Raw genomic sequence first — 24,081 nt, forward strand, 5'->3', positions numbered from 1 at the left:
ATATTTTTTTTCCTTCAGGATTCTTGGAGTACATTTTGACAAGAAAATACAATTTGAGTCTTTGTTCTTCAATGATTTATGTTTAATTCAATATGTTACTTGTCATTTTAATAGTAATAATTTGAGAAATTAACTAGCATTCTTTTAAACAAAAATTGTTAAAAAACTGATTTATTGCTCAGTGTTTAAACACATTATTGAATAGCTTCTTTAAACACATTTTACTTCATTAAAAGCAATTCAAAACAACTTATATTTTGACAAAATAACTTTTTTTTGCAAACAACATGATCCTTTATTATGAATGAATAATGTTATTGGTTGGTTATGATTAATTATTTGTGAAGTTTTCTTTCTTTCTTCATTGTATTCTTTAGTGTTGTTTTTATTGTTCATTTTCTTTCAATGTCAAACATATTCTGAACTGTTTATATTAGATTTGTCGAAAGTGTGTGAAACATTTGAGATATAATGCTATAACTCATGACTAATATCTTTAGTTTATGGAATAGTCATGTCAAATTCTCTCTGTTTTTCTCTCTAGGGAACTATGGTGAGAGTGGGATGGAGGCGTTTAAAGACATGGCGGGGAAGGAAGGGATCTGTATCGCTCACTCGGATAAAATCTGGAGTAACGCCGGCGCGCAGAGCTTCGACCGTCTGCTGGTCAAACTGCGCAAGTATCTGCCCAAAGCTCGCGTGGTGGCGTGTTTCTGCGAGGGCATGACCGTACGAAACATCCTGATGGCCATGAGACGACAAAACCTCGTCGGAGAGTTCCTGTTGGTCGGCAGGTCAGTGATGAAAAACAAGGAGAAACTGATTGTGGTTTGACTCGGCCTACTAGACCCTACTTAACCCATCTACTAGAAAACCAACTAAATCTACAACCATAACAACATGCCACTTGAAATAATACAAACATGAACTAATATGAAATAAAATACTGCATTTATTATATTATTGTATATTTCTGAGCTTCAAAATAATCCCAAAGAGTTTTTCAGTAAATAAACAGTGCTGGGTAAGTTATTTTAGTGTGTGTGTGTTAGTGTGTATATGTGTGTGTTAGTGTGTGAGTGTGTGTGTGTATGTGTTAGTGTGTATGTGTGTGTGTGTGTTAGTGTGTATATGTGTGTGTGTGTGTGTGTGTTAGTGTGTGAGTGTGTGTGTGTGTGTGTGTTAGTGTGTATGTGTGTGAGTGTATGTGTGTGTGTTAGTGTGTGAGTGTGTGTTAGTGTGTATGTGTGCGTGTGTGTGTGTGTGTGTTAGTGTGTATGTGTGTGTGTGTTAGTGTGTATGTGTGTATGTGTGTGTGTGTGTGTTAGTGCATTAGTGTGTGTGTGTGTGTGTGTGTGTGTGTGTGTGTATGTGTGTGTGTTAGTGTGTATGTGTGTGAGTGTATGTGTGTGTGTTAGTGTGTATGTGTGTGAGTGTATGTGTGTGTGTTAGTGTGTATGTGTCTGTGTGTGTGTGTGTGTTAGTGTGTATGTGTGTGTGTGTTAGTGTGTATGTGTGTATGTGTGTGTGTGTGTGTTAGTGCATTAGTGTGTGTGTGTGTGTGTGTGTGTGTGTGTGTGTGTCTGTGTGTTAGTGTGTGTGAGTGTGTGTGTGTGTGGGTGTGTCTGTGTGTGTTAGTGTGTATGTGTGTGTGTGTTAGTGTGTTAGTGTGTGAGTGTGTGTGTGTGTGTGTGTGTGTGTTAGTGTGTTAGTGTGTGAGTGTGTGTGTGTGTGTGTGTGTGTGTGTGTGTGTCCCTATATGTTTGACTTTTTCAGCGTCAGCTGTTTAGTCCAGATGAAAACCAGCAGGAAGTTTCAGTCATCATCAATATCATCTTCATAACCATCATCACCATCATCATTACATTATCTTCATCAACATCATCATCATCATTCCAGGTAAAATGTCTTGGATTTTTTTTAAAATAAGGTTAAAAAGGGTGTTTTCACAAAGTACCTTTCAGTAAACCTTTTTTCTTAGTTTGAAGAACATTTTATGAATCTAAAAAACAACACAGCATGTGGTTGTCGCGCTTTCTGTGAGAAACAGACAGAAATTTAAATAATCAAGCTCTGAAAACATGATTATTATTACTACTTTTTTACAGTGTGCATCTCATATGTGTTTGTGTAACATATATCATTAATGATGACATATTTGTCCATTTTAAATGAACTATCCATTAAAAAGTCCAATTTAATAGACATATTTTCAATGGTGCAGTCCACACTTATCACAAATCTATGAAAGATACATATATATGGCTTCTTCTTTTATCATGGTCAGTATCTTTCTAAGATTTCATGCACCTTGTCACATCCTAGATCTTCTGTGTTTATGATTGCATTGGGAACTCATACACATGACTTTGTTTCCCGGCGGACTGATAGAAATCGGTGCTTCCCGATTCCCGGAAATTACTTGAAAGCAGACAATCAGATTAGAGCTTGTCACCGGAGAAGCTCGTGCTGTGTTTGTGTGCAGAACGTATCTCTTGGGTCAGACGTGTGACAGCCCAGAAAAACGAGAGCAAATAGAGTAAACCTCATGATGGTTAAGAGCCCTGAGGGTGTTTATGATGCGTTTCCTGTCTGCCTCCCTCTCAGGCAGGATGGGATGCTTGCGATGTGGTCTGTGTTGCATGCGGACGAGCTGTCAAGTCTTCGTCATCCTCCTCTTCCTCTCGGCAGAGCTGAGAGTGTGAGAGGAATATTTAACAGATGAGAGAGAAGGAAAGAAGAGAATTCTGGGAATGACAGAGCAGGCATCGGAGATGAATTTGCGCTAATGTGTTTGTTCAAATCAGCCAGAGAAAAGAAAAACATATTTATAATTGGATGATTTTTCACCTAATGACTTTTAATTTGCACAGAAATTTGATTAAAAACATCAATCGCATCAATTACATATAATGAATTGCATGTATAAATATTTGCTGAGAAAGGTCTTAAATTAAGATAATTTTAAGCACGAATTATTAGTCTTTGTTTATAAATCTGTTCATACATCAGATGTTAAGTCAATCCATTACTAAGGAATCCGATATGCATGCATTTGTTTATTGTCTTGTTTTTAATTTATTCCTTATAATCACTCTAAATGAATTACATTTACATGTTTAATTGGCATCCCCACTTTTAATTTGTAATGCTGTTGAATCGACTTGAAGGCAGACTTAAAAATGAAAAGTGTGTGTGCATGTGTGTAACTTTCCTTCTGCTAGACGACTGATCTAAGGCCAGAGATGAAACACAGAGGATCAAAGCATCTCAGAGTTCAAGATCTGTCGTTTCTAGATTGCACACACAGACACACACACACACACACACAGAACAGAACAGAACATCTGCTCAAGAAAGCACATGAACTCATATACATGACGACTTTATTTTTGTGATGTTAAAATACTTTCTCACATAGTGCACGATAAATCGGATGAAAAATTCAGACTGACATTAAAGGAACTAATGATTATAATTTTTATAATTCATGACTGAAAACATTTTGTAACATGATTTTAATGCACCATTTTGATGGTAATGCAATGTTTGAATTCAAAACTAGTTTGAAAGAATGAATTTTAAGATTTTATGTTTTCAGGTGATATATAATTTCCAATGATTTCTGAAGTGTGATAGAAAAAAAGGCAACAAAGAAGACTTTTCTGGCAAAGGTCAAAACTTCTGTTATGATGTCGGTTTTTGAGGGTGCACTCTTGCCATAAATTAATCTATTACTTTTCCTACATAATCTTTAACAAAAAAGATTGGTAAAATATCTATTTAGGAGTCTTTCCAATGATATATAGTTTGTCATGATTAGATTAGGATTTAATTGTAATATAGTGAAGTGAACGTAGGCGTCTCACCGATGGCACAGGCGAGAGTTTTAACTGCTCATTTCTGAATTGTCATGTGGCGTTCCTCACAGGTTTGGCACAGCCAGTGGGGTTTGGTGGATTGGGCTTGTAGGATTACAAACACGCAACAGTAGGAATATCCCAGATCCTCTTACACTCTCTCTGCAGGATCTAGTGCACACGAGTCCGTCACGAGCAGCTCGCACATCTGCCCTCTCCTCATTCACACCGCGAGTGTCCTGTAGGGTTAAAAGAGATGAAACTCCACGTGAGACGCCCTTGTGTCAGTGTTAATGGCCTCGTCTCTCTGAACTGTCCTGACAGTGATATCTACGGCCCGTGTGACACACATTAACCCCTTCCTGCTCGCAGCTTTTACCCCATAGACACAGATCAAGCACTAACCGATTAATGATGCTCCAAGTGTGTGTGTTTGGCACGGTCAACAGAACTATTCTTTTCTGTTTCTCCATCCGTGCAGCACTCTGAAGCTGGAGACAGAACGAAAATGGAACCAATAACCTTCCACGGCTTATTGCCATAGCAACAGAATTGTCACCCGTACCAACAGCACCGCCTCCCGCCAGCCTCAGATTCAGTCTGAGAGAGATATTAAAGTCAGGCCTCTGGAATCACCCTGAACATCTCGTTCTGCCTCCATGAGTCTGACTGATGAACAACCAACACACTTCCACAGACACAGGTCCAGCGACTCAGAGCTGCTCCGCGGTTCCTAGAGTCTAGAGTTAAATAAAAAAAGGGGAGAACGTCGTATGTTCGCCTCTGGTTGGGGTTTAATCAGTGTTGGAGAAGCTGCTTCTCAAGCTCCTCATAATCTAACACAACATAACATGACCTAGTACCAAATATCAATAGTATTTAAATCAATCTATCTATAATATTCTACATTATATGAAAGAAATGGTATCAGAAATGGTGGATTTTTGAATGAACTCTATTAGGGTGTTGTTAACAACATAAAAAAAAAAAATGAAAAAAAAATATTATTGTTAAGTTGTCCGCATCAAAAGAAATGTACAAAAGCGATTTTGTGTCCATAGAAAGCACATTAAATGTAAGTAAAATGTCTACTTTTAAGGTTTCAAATAAGTTTATGGAAAATAAAATGTCAAAATTGGTTGAAATAATGTTACATTGTCATTCAGTGTACCACAATATTTATGCAAAAATTCAAACAACATGCTTATTCTGACGTGTACATATTAAAATATCTAAAAGAATAATGGAGCATACTAAATTTTATTGTGTTTAAAATTAGTACAAAATTCTTAATGACAAATGGGCAAAACCTAGAATAGTGGCAAGTGTAAAAAAAATGTACAATTATAACTCATTAGTGTTTGGGGTGAAAGTAATTAGTCTTTTAATATGTCATAAATAGATTTTTGTTGTAAATATGCCTGACAAGATTGTTACACTGAATGACATTATACCGGGTGTATTTTGTATATCAGGGGAAAATGTATGATATTTATTTTTTGCTCAGAAAACCAAAACCAAAATTGCAATTAAATAAAACAGAAAACTTTTTGCATTTTGGGGGGGGGGACTACAACAGTTTAAAGCAGTATTAAACCTTTTTATGCTTAAACACTTTTTTGTCTTTGACCCATATACATACTGTATAGATATATGTTATTTTAGTATTATTTACATTTTACATTTAATATTTTGAATAGCTTTTATTGTTATTAATTGCATTTTCATTTAATTACTTTTGTTTGGTTGATGTTGTAATTTTGGTCACTTTATTTTAAGGCACAATTCTCACCATTAACAAACCATTAACTCTGACTTTTGCCTCAATAAACTCTTATTAAGTTTAGGTGATTAGGGATGTAGAATATAGTCTTGCAGAATATGCTTTATTTGCAATAATAAACAGCCAATGCTGAATGTTAAAATAGACATGCTAATAAGAAGTAGTTAATAGTAAAAATTGGTCCTTATACTAAATTCGTTACCTTAATTTTATTCATTTTTTTCTTTATTTAGTTTATTTAGTTTTAATCATTTTAGTAATTTAACCTCAATATTTTATTTCAGAACAGTTCAGTTTTTAACTTAATATTTTTTTATTTTACTGTTTGTGTAAGGTTTTCTTGTAATACAGTTAACAAGTAAAGTTTTTAATAGTTGTATTTAATAACACTGATACATACTAAAATCCTTCGGAGGAACTTTTGTGTAGATGGATCTGTTTTGAACCGAATCATTTGCTGATTCATATAAATGAATCAGACTTTTATTGATAGGGTACAGTTTTAATAAGGCATTAAAGTTGTTTGTTGAAGGCCGTGATGGAAGAACACAGAGAGAGAAAACGTCTGGAAGTGTTGAGTGATTGTTTGAGCGTCCACAGTCTCAAAGTGACAGGAACACTTCAGTGTGAGAAACCCCGTGGGTCACTTGTGTGTGTAAATGTCAGGATTTTGGCGTGTGTGTGAGTGTGTGTGTGTGTGTTTCTGTCCTATGATTGCCAGCCCCCTCTGGTAATCTGTTTGACAAACTTAACACAGTGTATGTGTGTGTGAGTGTGAGTGTGTCCATCAGTCTCATGTTTTTCTGTCCTGTCAGATTTCACTGTGAGTGTGTGTTTGTGTGCAGATGGACACAGCATGAGGTTTTGACCTCATCAATCTGATCTGCAGCAAGCCTAAAACACACACATACCACTTAGCCTGACGTTTTTAAAAGACAAAAAATGAAAAAAATAAAAAGAAGTTCATAAGGATTGTGCACTATATCATTTTTGTATGTGATATATATTTATATAGTTATATAACAGCAGTGTTATTTTCTGCCTTAATTCAATTTTGGTGTGTCAAGATGAGCTGCATCAAATTTTTCTAAATGTCCCACAGCCTTGTTTATCATATGGATGCATGATTAATTGAAATAAAACAAAAATTACAAATTTGCTTATTGTAATTATCAAGGCAACATGCAGTGACCATCTTCCTGTATGAAAAGTGTGCATAAACAAAAACCATTCCCTCTGCTTTTCCATCAAAATAAAAGAAGTTAAGACAACCATAAATACTAGTTTTAATTTGACAGAAGATAAAACTATTATTGTATTGTTTCTTTATTTCTTTTTTCAGTATAATTGCAATATTATTATATACTATTTCGATTTTTATTTTTATTTTTGTGTTTTCATGGTTATAATAATAATAAGAAGAACAAGAAGGATTTGTTATTATTATTATTAATGATCTATTATAAATAATGATAATAATTGTTAAATTATATCAGTATAAACTAACCATATAATAGCAACATTTCTGCCAAATTGTGCAGCCGTACAAAGCTTTTTTTTCTGTCAAATTTTATTCGTATTCACAATTTTTATCAGAAAAAAAATAATTTTGATTTCTTCCCAAATGAAGTAGTGTTTTCTATCTCAGCATCTCATGTTTGAATCGAAAGCAAGCGTAAACAAGGTTTGACAGCTATTGAGTTAGTTTTATAATACATGAACTGTATTGTATATTGAGAATGTCAACAAATATATATTGTGACGAGACATGTAAATGATACTTCATATAGAAACAAAATATGGTTTTGAGATGACGATGGTAAGACAGACTTTGGCTTTTTTTCCACTTTTTGGGGGATAACTTGTTACCAGCGTCTTGCTTGGCTACTAAAATCAAAGAATCAGAAACACAGATGGTTTGACAGAAAGCTAATGATATATTTGTGTTTGGTGATGACTGAGAGTGTGTACGTTCAGTGTTGTTTAGGCATGTGTGTTGTGTGAAGGACAGCTGTGGCCAGTGTTTTGACTGGCTGGAGTAATTGCGCTCTATTTTCAGCTCTCTCTGAACGCCTGACGATCGCTCATTATGGCCTGACGTAAACGAATGGAAAGACCACACAAATCTCTCTCGTTCTCTATTTACTTTTCATCTCTTCTGACACCTTCACAAACCCTGTTTACCACAAACTCTTTCATGCTGTGCTCATACTGTCCTTTAAAGTCAACATGTGCTCAAAATGGACCCTGTATGTGACCCTGGAGCACAAAAGCAGTCTGAAGTCTCTGGGGTTTATTTGTAGCAATAGACAAAAAAACATCGTAGGGGACAAAATTATCCATTTTTCTTTTATGCCAAAATCATTAGGATATTAAGTAAATATCATGTTCCATGAATATAGTTTATACATTTCCTACCGTAAATATATAAAAATTTGATTTCTGATTAATAATATGCATTGCTAAGAATTCATTTTGGACAACTTTAAAGGTGTTTTTCGCAGTATTTATATTTTTCTGCACCCTCAGATTCAGATTTTCAAACAGTTGTATCTCAGCGTAATAATGTCCGATCCTAATAAACCATATGGAAAGCTGATTTATTTAGCTTTCAGAGTTTGCATAAATCTCAATTTAGAAAAATTTGCACTTAAGACTGGTTTTGTGGTCCAGGGTCACATTTATCTTCTTAATGGATATTTCTGGTCCATTCTACAAGGACAGATTTTTTTTTTTTCAATTTTAGTCTAAAATTTGGCCAATAATAATGACTTCAAATGTATTAAATGTCATGGCAATCGTGAATAATGATTTGTTTAAAAAACAACCGTTGGCATTGGGAAGTCAAATGGGTTGCGAATGTCGTTTCATTTTGACTTTAACCTCTCGCTATCTCTATATGCCAGTTTTCTCTTGTTTGGCACCCAATTAGTAACCCATCTGATGACGCCACTTCATCTACAGTCTTCATAGCATTTTACACGTTACAGCAGAGCAGAGAGGAGAGGAGATCTGGTCTGATCTGGGCTGTACGGTCACAACACAATTCATTTGGAGGTTGTAACTGTCAGAGCGGAGAGACGGATCTGATGGAGAGACGCTGGCACACGCTGACACTGTCCTCCTGTGAACTTCTCTGAGTTCCTTCACCTCATGCTGATCAGCACATGTTTGCTGTAAAACCTTGGCGTGTTTTCCTTGTTTGTCCTGTTCTTGCAGCAACACAAGGGAAACAATCAGGTTCAATTCTGATCTTGAATCTTTAATATTCATGTTCGAAAGTTTGGGGTAGGTAAATTTTTTTTTTGTGAAAGAAGTCTCTTCTGCTCACCAAACCCTTACGAAAGGAAAATATATTTACCAATATATTTCTTAAAATATATTGTGATATATTGTAATATATTATTTTCCCTTTTAATTTTTTCTAATATTTTATATATTTGAATACATTTAATAATATATTGATGATACATATATTATATAATATATTGCAAAATATACAAATGATTGCCGCTTTCAATATATTGCAATATATTGGAAAACATAAATATATATAAGAATATATACTGCAATATATTTTAGTTTCATAAGGGAAGCTGCCTTGTTTTAATCAGAAACAATATATTTTCAATAAATAATTTTCGGCATCATTCCTCCAGTCTTCAGTGTCACATGATCCTTTCAGAAATCAGTCTAATCTGATGATTTACTGAAACATTTCTGATTATAATCAATGTTGAACACAGTTGTGGTACAATTTTCTTTTTTCAGGTGTTTGAGAACATCATTTATTTGAAACTGAAAACTTTTGTAAGATTATAAATATCTGTATTGTCATTATTGTTGAATGAATGTATACATTTCTCTGAAATAACGAAATCTTACCCACCCCAAACTTCTGAACAGTATTGTAGATCTATACAAAAGCCCTTTGGTTTTCTCTTAGAGCTGATTGGTTTAATCAGTGTTCGATGAGTTGTTTATTGATCAGGGATTGGAGTTTTGATCGCTATTGATGTGTAATGTTGGCATACTGAGAGAGAAAGTTATTAACAGTTGCCTCTTCATATTCAGTGGAGATCAGAAAAAGTATTTTGACACACTGAAAGATTGCACACAGCACCTTTCAAGCGATAGTTCATCCATCAATAATGAAAGTTGTGTCATCATTTTGTTCCAAACCCAAATGACTTTCTTTGCTTCTCAAAGCTCAAATGGAGATGCAGTTTTTCATCTGTTTATGTGTCATACTAAAGCTTTTTAGGAGAAATAAAACTGACAATAGATGTCATAAAGTAAACAGTGTACAAATATTAATAATAATAAATAAATAAATGAATTTGTGAAACACTGTAATAAAATAAATAGTCTTTGAACCCTAACACACACACACACACTCACACACACACACACACACACACACACACACACACACACATATATATATATATATATATATATATATATATATATATATATATACATACACATTTAATTTTCAAATATGAGATATGTTGTAATTTTAAGTAAAACATATATGAAACCTATTAGAAATGTTAACAATTTCATATATTAACAAATATAACTAGCCCATACAAATTTGTATTTTTTTTTGTATGTATATCTATCCTAAAACCAATCAGTAAATTTTGATATTATATACAGTAAGTGAATATAAACATGTATTTAAAAATTATTGCAAAAACATACATATTTTTGTATACATATGCGGTTTTAATAAAATTGCATATATATATATACATATAAAACACAATATAGGCTATATATTTACATATTGTTGATACATTTACTACCATATAAAATATCACCATAAAGATATTATAAAAGGGGATTTTATATAAGCTATATTATAATCCTTTATCTTTAGATACTGTATGGGAATAAAACAAAGACTTTTGGAGCATGTACTTGTCTAACTTTGCAACCTTTGGTTTCTTGACAAATCTGAGCACAGAATGTTTTTTTATGGCTGATATAAAAAATTATATATATAATTTAAAGACGGTAAAAAAACACATGCATAACAATTACTGAAATTAAATAACAATAGAGAATTAGAGTGTGTGCTCAGGCACTGGCATTTTCATCACTGTTAAAATAAAAGTCACGCTTTATACACATCAGCTGACGGTGATGAATAAAATATCATCTGAAATATTGCCTGTATAACAGTTAACCACTGATTGATTCTCTTCTGAAATGCAAGAGGAACCACATGAAACGTGGTCAAACAGAAAATCTTATCAGCCAATGTCATAAATAAAAATGTCTAAATACATGTCGATATATCTGCCTTTGCTCTATGTTGGTTAACCACTAATTGTTTCTTTTCTGAAACTCTAAAGAAACCACACATGAGATGTGGCCAAACAGATTCAGATGAACAAATACCGGCCGATATATTGGCTATTTATCGGTCATCTAATAATTGTTTCTCTATTAAAACACTATGGATCCACACTTGAGATGTAACTGTACAGAAAAACGTAAAATAAAATATAAGAATAAAAGAATTGGCAAAATAAATTAATAAAAATCACCAAATATCGGCCGATATATCGGCTGTGGCTATATATTAGTTAACCACTAAATGTGAGGCCATTAGTCTCTGGAGAAACATCTGAGACACAAGAGACTTATGTCAAATCTTAATTTGCTCATTTAATCACTACTCGATAAATAATCAAGATATTTAACAAGATATCATTGGGTTTTTTCTTTCCTACTGAGAGTGAAGCAGAGAGTGAATGTTGTAGAGTGTTTTCGGTAATGGTCTTTCTCGTTGAGCAGCGGATGAGATATTGGGGCGCAGCTGTGTGAAAGCAAGGCTAGATATGATCCTTCAGAAATAAACGAGTCCAGACCGTATCCGTCTGCCTGTTCATTTACTTTACTGAGGGCACTGATGGATATAAACTGATAGAAGGAAAACACAAATCCAGTTTATACAGACTCGATCTAAACACGCGGGTAAACGGGTCAATCTTGTTCACAGGTAGATGATGCTTATCTGCATTTATTAATAAATGTAAGATATTTAATTCCACCGTGGCGAACAGGAAGATCTTTAAATACGCCCACATGTGTGGCGCTTGTAAATATAATGTAAATGCCAATGCCAAGGCAAGCATTTCTTCTGTCAAAATACTTGTTAGTAATTATTGTTAGTATTGTAACACTTCAGTGATTTCCAACAACAACAACAAAAATTACTGTTAATTTTTTACACTTTTGGAAGGTGATGCCATGCTAATTTATTCAAATTTTACATGAGCAATACCTGAAGTAATCAAGTTGTTTTGTTGAAAGTATGGTTATAATGGGAAAAGCAACAAAACATTTAGCTCATGTAACATGTAGCTCCGCCCACACACTGACATTTCATTGGACCAAAATTGAATATTTATTTGGATAATATGAATATTAATCATCATATATATTTTGTTTGGCTGTGATTTTGTTGTTTTGCATTGCAATGGACTGTGTGATAAAAGAAAATGACATCCTTTTGTTTTAAATTGAACATCTCAGAGTGTCTGAACGTGTGTGTGTGAGTGTATCTGAGGCTCAGATGACATCAATCAGCATTATATTAGTGTTACATTAGTGATAGATGAATGTTTCTGCAGTGGTGGGAGCTTGATTGATGAGGCGCGTCTCATTTTTAAACACCTGCTCAAATACGGCCAACACATTAATAAAGACTGACGTTATGCTCGGATTAACACACACACACACACACACACACACTCTCTCTCAGACACAAAAAGCGCAGGTGTGACCTGTTTGAGTCGTTTAACAAGAAAAAGAGACATGAAGTTGAGAAAATGTTTTTCTCTGTAAAACTAACCTTGTCTCTTTAAAAAATCACTGTCAGATTTATCAAGCGATGATAGTTCTATCGCCATGGCGATCTGTCTCCTCTGTCTCCACGGAGACAGGCTCGTTCTGATGGAGAAGATGCTGAGAGAAAGATCAGCTGCTGGAAAGTTGCGATTCGGAGCTGAACGAAGACACACGAGGAGATTAAAGCTTCCTCCCTTCGGTGTGATTAATGATCCGAGCTCAGAACTGACCTTGTTTACATTCTATAGACACACTTGTTGTGGTGTTGTGTGTGATTCATTCGTTCATACATCTCAGAGTCATAAATAAGAGTTCTGCAGAAGGGGTGCATTGTGGGAAGCTGTCACAGCTCTGGGACAGAAAGCGTTTGGTGGTTGGCACTGGAAGGGTGTTTGTGCTCGTCTGATGATGCCGGACACATTGTGTCAGTGTTTGTGCGCGGTCACAGTTCAGTTATCTCTGTGATGCAGCACTTGTTCCTGACGAGAGTGTGTTTGTGTGTTAGTGAGCGCTGGTTAAATCCTTCACCGTGGGATCTGACAGTCTCTCGCTCTCTCCTTCTTTCTTTATCTTTGGGGTTTTAATCACTTTTTGTGTGAATCTGATGGGAATGGAAAAGTGAGAGAGTTTTTGTTTTCTCTCCTTTACGATAACTTAATAATATCAGTATATATTGATAGATCCCAAATATCCTTGATTTAATAAAAGAAATGTAAAAGTCAAACGTCTCTCTATCTCTCGGTTCAGTTACATTCAATTCAATTTAATTTAATTCAATTCAAATGATTTTTTTGGGCATTACTGTATAACATCTTACAATGTCTCTGTCTTTCTCTCTTATTGCACACATTTGAAGTGAGACTTCTGCTCAAATCTCATGCTTTTCCAATTTTTTTCTTTAGAAAAATACTCCAGTATTTGTATTTTTGATTAAGTTGCCATTTCTATTATTTTTGTCTTTTTACTTCAGTTTTAGTTTTACACTTTTTATTTTGTTTCAGTATTTAGTGTTTATTTTGTCTTTTTTATTTTCTGTTTTCTTTTACATCATTGTATTATTTTGATTTAATTTATATTTCAATATACTTTAGTTGACAGTTTTCAAACTATTATCTTTTCAGTTTAGTTGTTACATTTTTTTATTTACTTTTCATTTGTATTTTATTTTACATTTGCCTTTTTTATACTTTCATACTATTATTTATTAATAATTTAACTTAGATTTAGTATTTGGTGTTTACTTTGTTTACATTTTGTCATTTTGATTTTACATTTGGTTTTACTCAATCATTGTTTTATCATTATTTAATTTTGTATTTTTGTTTTTTAATTAACCGTAGGTGATAGTTTTCACTCATTATTATTTCTATTTAGTTTTATGGCATTTTCTACTTATAATTTATTTAGTTTTTTTGTTTTGTTTTAGGGCTGCTAATAATAAAGTTAATATATTAACATCATTTAACAGTATTCAATTTCCCAGCACAGCTCTTGCATGTTAAATAATTGTAAAGGTATCAAGTTTTATACTATGTGTTTCATTATTAATAATTATTTTATTGTATTTGCATTTTATTTTTAATTTAATTTAATATAATGTTTATTTGTTTTAATTTTATTTGTAAAATAAAATAGAATAATAGAATAAAAACTGCCAATAATTAACAACTAAAGAGTTTCAGACGAGATCTAGAGTTTGCGATCAAAAGTCCGAGATCTCAATATGAACTCAAACATTTCTCATCAGAGACTGAATAATTTGATCATTTTTTGTAACGTAATTTAGGAGAAACATCTAAGATGATACTGTTATGTAACACACAATGTATCATTTTCAAAAGAGTTCAAAAGAGTCGCCGTGGCTACAGTCTCAGCCAATCACGTCACAGCCAGCTGTGAGGTCATCAAGTGCACAGGGTGTCGGATGAGTTTGCCCACAATGATGCCATCTGCACTCTGAGTGTGTGTGTGTGTGTGTGTGTGTGTGCTCGTTTGCACTAGTTTCATTACTGAGATGACTGTCCTTCTCTGACTCTGTCCCGACTGAAGTGTGTGTTGAGATTTGATGTGTGTGTTTTTAAGTTTAAGTTTTGTATTAAGTTAAGATTGACCGTCAGCAAGGATGTAACTGAGTTAACAAACACACACACACACACACACACAAGCTTTGTTACAAACCCTTAAAAGCTGCCTACCTACTCAGCTGGTGCTTGAGATGCTGCCTATAAAGAGCAATACATGTAAGGTGCTTAAAACATTACAGTTAAATTAAAAATTAAATTAAATACATTAAAGTTCAGATCTGATGCTCATTAGGATTTGACTACAAAATCATACAAACATTTAAATATGTGCAACTTCGATGTGTATATATATTTAGAGATTACTAAATCCGTACAACTTTGACATTTTACATAAAATATGAACTCATTATCTACCTCTAGTTTAAATGTGTAATTTAGTGCTTATAGATTTCATAGAATAAATTATTCAATGCCATATGATATGCATGATTCAGTCTCTCACACATATATACGCTTACAGATGCATGTGAGATTTTCACATGAACAATTATCAGTCTTTTAAAAATATGCCTCTAGCTGTCACGGGTAATGGGGAAACTGGCAGAGAAAATAATGAGCCGTTTGTGTGCGGTGTTCATTTAATTGGCAATTTGTATCTACTTTGTATCAAAACTATTTAATTTGTTCAAACGTGTCAGTCAGTGTGCATTACGGGAAGGCTTGATGTGGCTGAACCGAATGTTTCAGCTTGATACTGCCAAAATCTCTCTCTCACACACACACACACACACACACACACGGGCTCTGGTCCAAAACATAGTCTTACTGTCTGCTGCCTACAGGGAACCACTTTCTAAGGCAACTCCCTAAATGTTATGTAACCTCATAAGTGAGTGATTGGGAACGCTCTTGGCAGCAACAAATAGCTCTTCACGTAAACATCCGTTGATTTCAAAAGAGTTACTGTAGCTATTATGTTGCTAATAATCCTCGAAATTATTTTATTTTTCATTTGTTGTTTAATAAATGAATGCATTTATTTTGCATGTATTATATTGTTATTACTTTCATTTGTAATTATTTTTATTTTAATTAGTTTTGGATTCAAGCGAATACTTTATATTCACACTTGATTTCAGTTAATAATTTATAAGTGCAGTGGAAATCAACATTTTTCACTTTATCTGTCATGTTGGATGTTTGTTTCCCACGGAAATTGTTGCATTGCTTTCTGGGATTTGCTACAAAGTATGCAAGTTATGCTGTTTCAAGCATATAAATTATTAGTATTAATATTATATTTAGTATTGTTTATTTATTTAATTTTTATTATATAATAGTTATTTATTTTATTTGTAATTATTTTATTCAATTTTAATTCATTTGGTATAATATATATTTCTAATTTTTATTTATATATTTCTAAACAAAGTCATTATTATTATAAATATTATAATATGTATAATTATTTTATGTTTATTAAATTATATTTAATTATTGATTTATTTTATTTTAATAGGTTTTAAAATATATGTGATTTTATATTAAAAGGGAACAATAAAAAATGTATTTCTAAATGTAAAAAAAGAATTATGTCTTTATTATTATTGAAAATTTTATTATAAATATTTGCATATTTTATACTTTTTATAATGTTTATTTAATTTGTACTTTGTATTTTAATTATTTTTGGATGATATATATTTTATATAAAAAATGAACAATAACAACATTTATTTAATTTATTTATAACAAATTATATGCCTTTATTATTAATGAAATATTCTTATTAACGTAATTATATTTTATATTTATTTTATTTTTATATAATTTTCTATTTGATTTGTAAAAAAAAATATTTGATTTTAATTAGCTTTGGTTAATATATATTTATATATACATATATCAAAATTATATTAAGCATTAATAATACAATTCATTTTAAATTTTTGTAAACAAAATAAATATGTCTATTATAAAAATTATTAAATATTAATTATTTATATAATTATTAAATTATATATTCTAATGTTTATTTATTTTATTTTAATTAGCTTTGGCGTTATTATATTTGTTGTTATTTGATTTATTTTTGTCTATCATTATATTTATATCATATATATATATATATATATATATATATATATATATATATATATATATATCATCTTGGATAGATTTTTCCCACTGAATGTGTTGCATTGCATGCTGCCTTATGGCTTCGCACAGTAATTTGTTCTCTTCTTCGCAGTGATGGCTGGGCGGACCGATATGATGTCACTGATGGGTACGTGCGTGAGGCCGCTGGTGGGATCACCATAAAGCTGCAGTCCCCAGACGTCAAGTGGTTTGACGATTATTACCTGAAACTGCGTCCCGAAAACAACCCACGAAACCCCTGGTTCCCCGAGTTCTGGCAGCACCGCTTCCACTGCCGACTGAAGGGACACCCGCAGGAGAACAACAAATACAACCGCACCTGCGGCAGTGAGTTTCCACAGCATTACTCAGTCTGAGTCTGTGTCCTCATGTGCTCTGCACCCACAGTGACATTTAGAAGAAAAGAAAAGCCTTTCATCAAAACCTTCTGTTCAGATATCAGACCTTCCATTAGTCTCGCTGTCTTTCATTGGCTCCATTTATCTGAGCTCTGCTTGAGTTCAAAGAAACTGTTCCCAAAAACAGTCAAAAAGAACAGAACAACCACTTTCCCTCTGAAACGGGTATCAGAGCTGTTTGCATATAAACCAGACAGACACTGAGCAACAGTTTAGACAGAGACGCTGCTTTTAATGGCAGTTCAAAAGAATTTTTCAATCAAAGCGAGCACTTCTGAACGAAATCAAGTTTACTGTGAAAACAAGACTTTCAACTGCTGTGCGTGAGAGCAGCTTCGTCTTTGTCCGTTATTGAAGATCTGAAATTATGAGCAATAAAACGCCATGTACTCTTTTAAAAATGTTCGACTTTTTGCGTAGTAGTTTGTTGTTTTTTGTTTCCTCTCTTCCATTTCTTTACATTTGCAAAACTGTTTTGACATTTGGCATTTGTTATTTGGGTAATATATTATATATTATTATTATTATACCAACTTATACCAAATTATTATTGACTAACAACACCAAACTGTTGCGTCAAATCAAGGGCTTTAATGTTTCAAAGCAACCCGTTTTCTGATCAAACAATTAGGAAAATATATTATAATCTGAGTATTTATATTATAGTGATTTTATTGTTTTTGTCAGTGCATAACAGAAAATATAAAAAGACTTCACAATAAAAATTCAATCGACAGTTAAACACTGACTAACAATATGAATTTTTTAATTTTAGTTTTATCTGTAAAATATATTGACCTGAATTAAATAGTATTTGGCTTATGTTTATGTTCTTTATAATAATTACTCTTTTAATTTGTATGAATGCTTTTGTATTTGGGAAAATAATTATTAAAATATTGAAACAATCCATAAATGTAATTTGAGGGAGGAGAAAAAAAGTAGTAAGAACAATAAATTTAACAAATTTAAATTTCCAAAGGTCCAAAATAGAATGTTTTTCAGTTTACAATGCATTTTAGTTTTATTGAGAAATTACGATTTTAAATGACACTTTATTTTAACATTTCCTCTTTTATTGTTTATTGTGTTCAGTTTTAGTTATCAGATTAAACTAAATGAAGATGTGAAATTACATATATATAAATATCTGACTTCTCCGTAGAGGAGTTAGTGTTTTAAACAGCTCCTGTAGAGATATTTTTAATTCTGTAGCTCCAATTAGAGTTAGAAAGCAGAAACCTTAGTCTTTACTATGGTTAAATGTAAAAAAATTCAAGAAACTATGCAGTAGGGCAGACAAAGGTGGAGAAAGGATACATTTAGTGTTTCCTTGACCCTTTTTTTTTTAATCTGATGTCCACTTCTCAGTATAAAGTTAAGGAAGCAAGGAACACTTATTTTTCAGATCTGGTTACTAAACAGGGACATAGTCCAAGAATGCTTTTTAAAACCATTAGTTCTATTATAAGTCCTCAGTCAGCCGATTTAATCTACTCCAGAAAATTGGCATTCTTTTTAAATGAATATATTTAACAAAATAGTGGAGATTAGGCAGTAGTCTAACCCTGATTTCAGAGATCATGCTGATTCTTGTCCACCTTCAGCATTAACCCATTTTAATGAAATCTCTCTGTCTACCTTGAAACGTGTTGTTGTGCTTTCAAAATCATCCTCGTATCCTTCTGACTGCCTTTCTGCTTGGTTTTTAAAAGCTGTATTTCATATGGTTTGTCCAGATATTTTGGCTATTATTAATAGTTCTTCATCTTCTGGAATTTTTCTTTAATGTTTTAAACATGCTATTATTCATCTGTTATTAAAGAAGGCCTCTCTAGACCCTTCAAATTTTATTAATTTATACCTATTTTATCAATCACTTTAGAAAAATGTTGTGTCCATGCAACTGAATTCTTTTATGAATAATAATTAAATCTTTTTTTTTTTAATTCAGTCTGAAACTGCTCTGGTTAAGCTCACTAATGACCTATTGCTTGCAGCTGATGCTGGCTTGTATTAAATTTTAATTCTTCTTGATCTCAGTTCAGCCTTTGATACAGTGGATCACAATTCCTCGATCAACCATCTAAAGACTTATGTTACTACCAGTTATGTGGCTCTGGATTGGTTTATTTCACATTTGTCAAACAGGTCCTTTTCTGTAGTGCTCGGAGATTCCTCCTTTTCTCATGCTCGTTTTTTTAGTGGGGTCCCTCAGGGTTCTATTCTAGGTCCCCTTTTGTTTACGATCAACAGGCTACCCCTGGGTCAAATTATGCGTAGTTATGACATTGAGTTCCACTGCTATGCGGATGAATGTCTCAATAAAGCCAGGTATTATTGATATATCCCATATTATGCTTCAAAGAGATCAAAAATTGGATATTGAAATAATTTCTGCAGTTGTATGACTCCAAGTCAGAGGTCCTTATAATTACCCTGTGTGGCCCCAGTAGTATTATCATTAATAATCTCTCCTCTAACCTGGGTGCCTAATAATGTTCAAAAAGAGGCCCACAACATAGGTGTAATTTTGATTCAGGACTGTCATTTGCTGCTGGTGCAGTCTTTTTTTGCACAACTGATGCAACTAACAAAGATAAAGTCATTTATTTCTTCCGCAGATTTAGAAAAAGTCATTCTTGCTTTACTTCTCCTCCAGACTTGATTATTGTAATGCACTTTATTCTGGTATGAGCAGGCAAAATCTCCAAAGATAGCAGCTGATTCAAAATGCTGCTGCTAGGCTTTTAACACGTATTAAGAAAAGTGACCGCATTACACCAATTCTTGCCGCTCTTCACTGGTTGCCTGTGAGCTATAGAATTGATTTGATGATTTTGCTGCTTGTTTTTAAAGCATTGAAGGGTCAGGCTCCTGTCTATATTTATGATTTATTATTCCTTATGAGAGTGAACGCTGCTTGCAATCCTTTGTTAGGGCTCTATCAATGGCTCTTAAATCTCGACTTGTTACTAAACTTGATTCTAGCCTCTTTTAAAACTCTTATTAAGACTCACTTTTATCATATGGCTTTTTCTTAATCTTGATGGTATTTTTGCATTTTACTGCTGTACTGTTATATGCTTTTATTGTAAAGCACTTTGTAAGTTAGTTTTGTACGGTGCTATATATAAATAACAATAAAAAAGCTCATTCGGATAAAGTAATAAAATAGTTTTCAATGGTTTTAGTAAACAGTAATACAATAATAACTTTGAATTTTAGTGCTTTAGTCAAATGTCAGACGTGTTTTTTGTGTTCATAAACCCAGATAGCATGCAACACATCAAAACTCATCAAATGTACGTTTAAGCAGTGTAAGATCACCAATTAAGAGCCTTTCGCTCGGGAGAGATGGAACTATGTGTCTCTCCGCCGCACTAAATCAGTTTCACAGAGCACAAGCAAATTAGCACAGTTCATCATTGACCTGTCTACAGGATACGAGCAGGAACAGACAGACGAGTTATCGGTCATTAACCCCGATCTCCTCCTTCTCCTTCTCTCTCAGAGCGAGATTCTCTGCGCCAGCAGTATGCACAGGACACCAAGATGGGCTTCGTGATCAATGCCATTTACAGCATGGCTTACGGCCTCCACAACATGCAGAAAGTGCTGTGTCCCGGTATGGTGGGACTGTGTGATGCCATGCGGCCCATCGATGGCTCAAAGCTTCTTGAGTTCCTCATGAAGACCAACTTCACTGGAGTGTCTGGGGAAAACATTTATTTTGACGAAAACGGAGATTCGCCTGGGAGGTACCAGACCAATCCAATCCAATCCAATAACCCACCCTTCATATCCATTCATCTTCATTTCAGAGACTAAATCAATATTCCTAACTGTGTTCGCAGTTACATGATCATGAACTTTAAGAAAATGGGCAAAGATTATTTCGACTACACGAACGTGGGCAGCTGGGACAACAGCGGACTGCAGATCGATGACGACGAGATCTGGCCTACCAAAGATGAGATTATTAAATCTGTGTGCAGCGAACCCTGTGATAAAGGTCAAATCAAGGTCAGAAGACCGTGAGCTGCTTATTAAACCTCATAGTGCTGTGTAATGTTTAATAATGCCTAATAATTGTGTGTTTTTGTTGGTACGTGTATTGAAGTAACAAGTAAAATCCAACTGGATTCAACTGGTTTTGCTTCGGGACACATATTTTACACTGAAAATCAAGTGGTGATTGCGCAGGCCAAACAATATGTAAATGTTTTATACGTTTTATAAAATGATAATTAGTATTTGTAAAATTATTAGTTTCATGCTCTTGTTATCCAGTAATTCGTGGCACAAAATGTATAGATTTAAAAAATATTATTTTTAATTAATATTATTTATTTACTCAAATAATTATAATATTAACAATATAATTAACTATAAATATAAGCTATTTTTTTTAAAAAGTGAATAAACATTCTAAAATCACACACACACACACACACACACACACACACATATATATATATATATATATATATATACACACATATATATATGTTTACTATAAAAATGTAATTTTTTAAAAGTAAATAAACATTCTAAATGTAATTATAATATTTATATTTAAATTTGTTTTTTTATATAAATTTATATTTACTATAAAAATAGAATATTATAAGTATTATATTATAAATAATATATAAAAATATTATAAGGAATTATTTTCTTTTTTTTTAAGTTAATAATTTACGCACAATTTATCCACTTTTTTTGTTGACCTTCTATCATCTGGTGAATCATAGGCAAAACATGCTATTAAAGTAAATCTAATGTTAATATTTGCTATATAAATGTTTATTTATTAAATAATATTATGCAATATAATTTATATATTTTGGAAAATATACTTTTTAGTAAATAAACATAAACGTTTAGATTATCTGAAATATTCTATTTAGAATATTAAAAATTATATATTAAATATATATTTTTTAAACTATTTCTTTTCTTTTTTTTTTTACAGTTTAGCATTTTATACACAATTGATCTAGTTTTCCATGACCTAAAATTTCACAACTCTAAAGTATAAATTGACTTACTATCATCTACTGAATCATAAAATGGCTATCCTAAATTTACTATCTACATTTCCTGACTGTATCACGACCCTGCGGTTAAGAAGCGCTGTTTTCCGTCCTGTTGTGATTATGATGGCATGTAACACGCACTATCCTCTCTTGCCTGCAGGTGATCCGTAAAGGAGAGGTCAGCTGCTGTTGGACATGCACTCCCTGTAAGGAGAACGAGTTTGTTTTTGACGAGTACACGTGTCGTGCCTGTGATCTGGGATCGTGGCCCACCAATGACCTCACCGGTGAGTCCACAAACACATCAGCTCAGCGTAAAGATCAGACTGATGACCCTGATCACATCCAGTTTAGGAAGTCTCATTCTGTACAAGTGCTGGAGCCACACGCCATACTCAAAAACAAATCTAACATTTCATAGAGCGTGGTTTGAGATCCCAAACCATGACCAAAACGACTTATTTGCAAAGTGCATGATTGCATCTCTCTTACATGGCCAATAATAGAAAGAGAAAGAAAGAGAGATATTTGTGTCGTAGAAAACAAATGCATTTCAACAAATCATTTCAGGGAAATGCGAATACACACACTCATTGAGCTAAAAGGTTAACAACATCAAAACCGTCTGAGCTGAACTTATCAAATCTTTCTCCCTGTGATCGGCCCCCATATTTTATTACCACCTATTTATAACATCAGAGAGAAAGAAAGAATCATACAGCCAATATTACCAAGTACTGTACATTATTACACTTTTTTAATGAATTTGTGTTTGCCAGTGCAATACCCGCCTCCATGATATTAGGGCTTTGTGGATGGTTGCATTGGTATATGGTTGCTTAGATGTACAATGTAACATAATGCAATGTAATAGCATTATGTGATTTTATTGATTTTATATATATATATATATATATATATATATATATATATATATATATATATATATATATATATATATATATATATATATATATATATATTTATTTATTTATTTATATAGTAAATATATATTTATATAGTAAATATAAATATTCTGTTTACTTATATAGTATGTGTTTATTAACTATAAAACATAAAATATATTTGTTTTATATCATATTTAATTTAATTCACTAGAAAATGCTTCTTTTAAGTGCATTCTCTATTAAATTATTTTTTAAAATCAGGTATAGTATTATAAATTATATTTTATTGTATCAAATAAATTAATTCATGAGATATTTTTGAAAATATTTTTTTTAACATTTTATAGTAAAATTTAAAATCCTTTTATGGCATATTTACTTACTATAAAAATAGGTTAATATTAAGTTTCCTTTATTTTTTCTTTGTTTTTCTTTCAAGTTCAGTCTCTATATTATACTATATTGTATCAAATGAGATCTTTTAACATACTTTTTTTTTAGTAAATTTACTATATATAGTAAATAAATAAAAATTTTGTTTTCCAAAATATTTAGAAATTATTTCAAATCCTTATCCATATAATAAATATAAATTATATTATGTTGTATTATATAAATGGTGTGATATTTAAAAAAAATTATGTATAGTAAAGGTAATATGTATAGAGTAAATATAAATATTGTTTCATTTTATAGTGTTTATTTACTATAAATATAGTTAAACCATTTGCTTTTAAGTGCTATTTCCATAAATAAATATCCTTATCCAATAATCAAGTATTATATTATAAATTATATTGTCATATTATTTAAACTGAAGACATTTTAAATGTTTTTATTATTTTAAATTAAATATTTATATTGTAAATAATATATTTGTAAATTTGAAAGTATGTTTATAAAAAAAAATAGTTAAATATTTTTCTTCTAAAATACTTAACTAGAAAAGGAGTGAGTGAGTGACGTTTGGCCAGGTACGGTGTCCCATACTTGGAATTTGTGCTCTGCATTTCAACCATGCAAGTGCATACACACAGCA

At 32.4% G+C, this 24,081-nt stretch overlaps 1 protein-coding gene across 1 annotated transcript in view; it reads left to right on the forward strand.

Annotated features, from left to right (window-relative positions):
- grm5b (glutamate receptor, metabotropic 5b) overlaps positions 1–24,081 on the forward strand; it is a 47,931-nt gene that overhangs the window by 18,385 nt on the left and 5,465 nt on the right. The window contains exons 3-7 of the mRNA XM_026281644.1: positions 545–794; positions 16,786–17,021; positions 20,607–20,853; positions 20,950–21,118; positions 22,295–22,421. Coding sequence (XP_026137429.1) covers positions 545–794; positions 16,786–17,021; positions 20,607–20,853; positions 20,950–21,118; positions 22,295–22,421 — 1,029 coding nt within the window. The remainder of the gene's footprint in view (positions 1–544; positions 795–16,785; positions 17,022–20,606; positions 20,854–20,949; positions 21,119–22,294; positions 22,422–24,081) is intronic.

This window comes from Carassius auratus, chromosome 15, assembly GCF_003368295.1.
Source record: "Carassius auratus strain Wakin chromosome 15, ASM336829v1, whole genome shotgun sequence".
NCBI classification, from domain to species: Eukaryota; Metazoa; Chordata; class Actinopteri; order Cypriniformes; family Cyprinidae; genus Carassius; species Carassius auratus.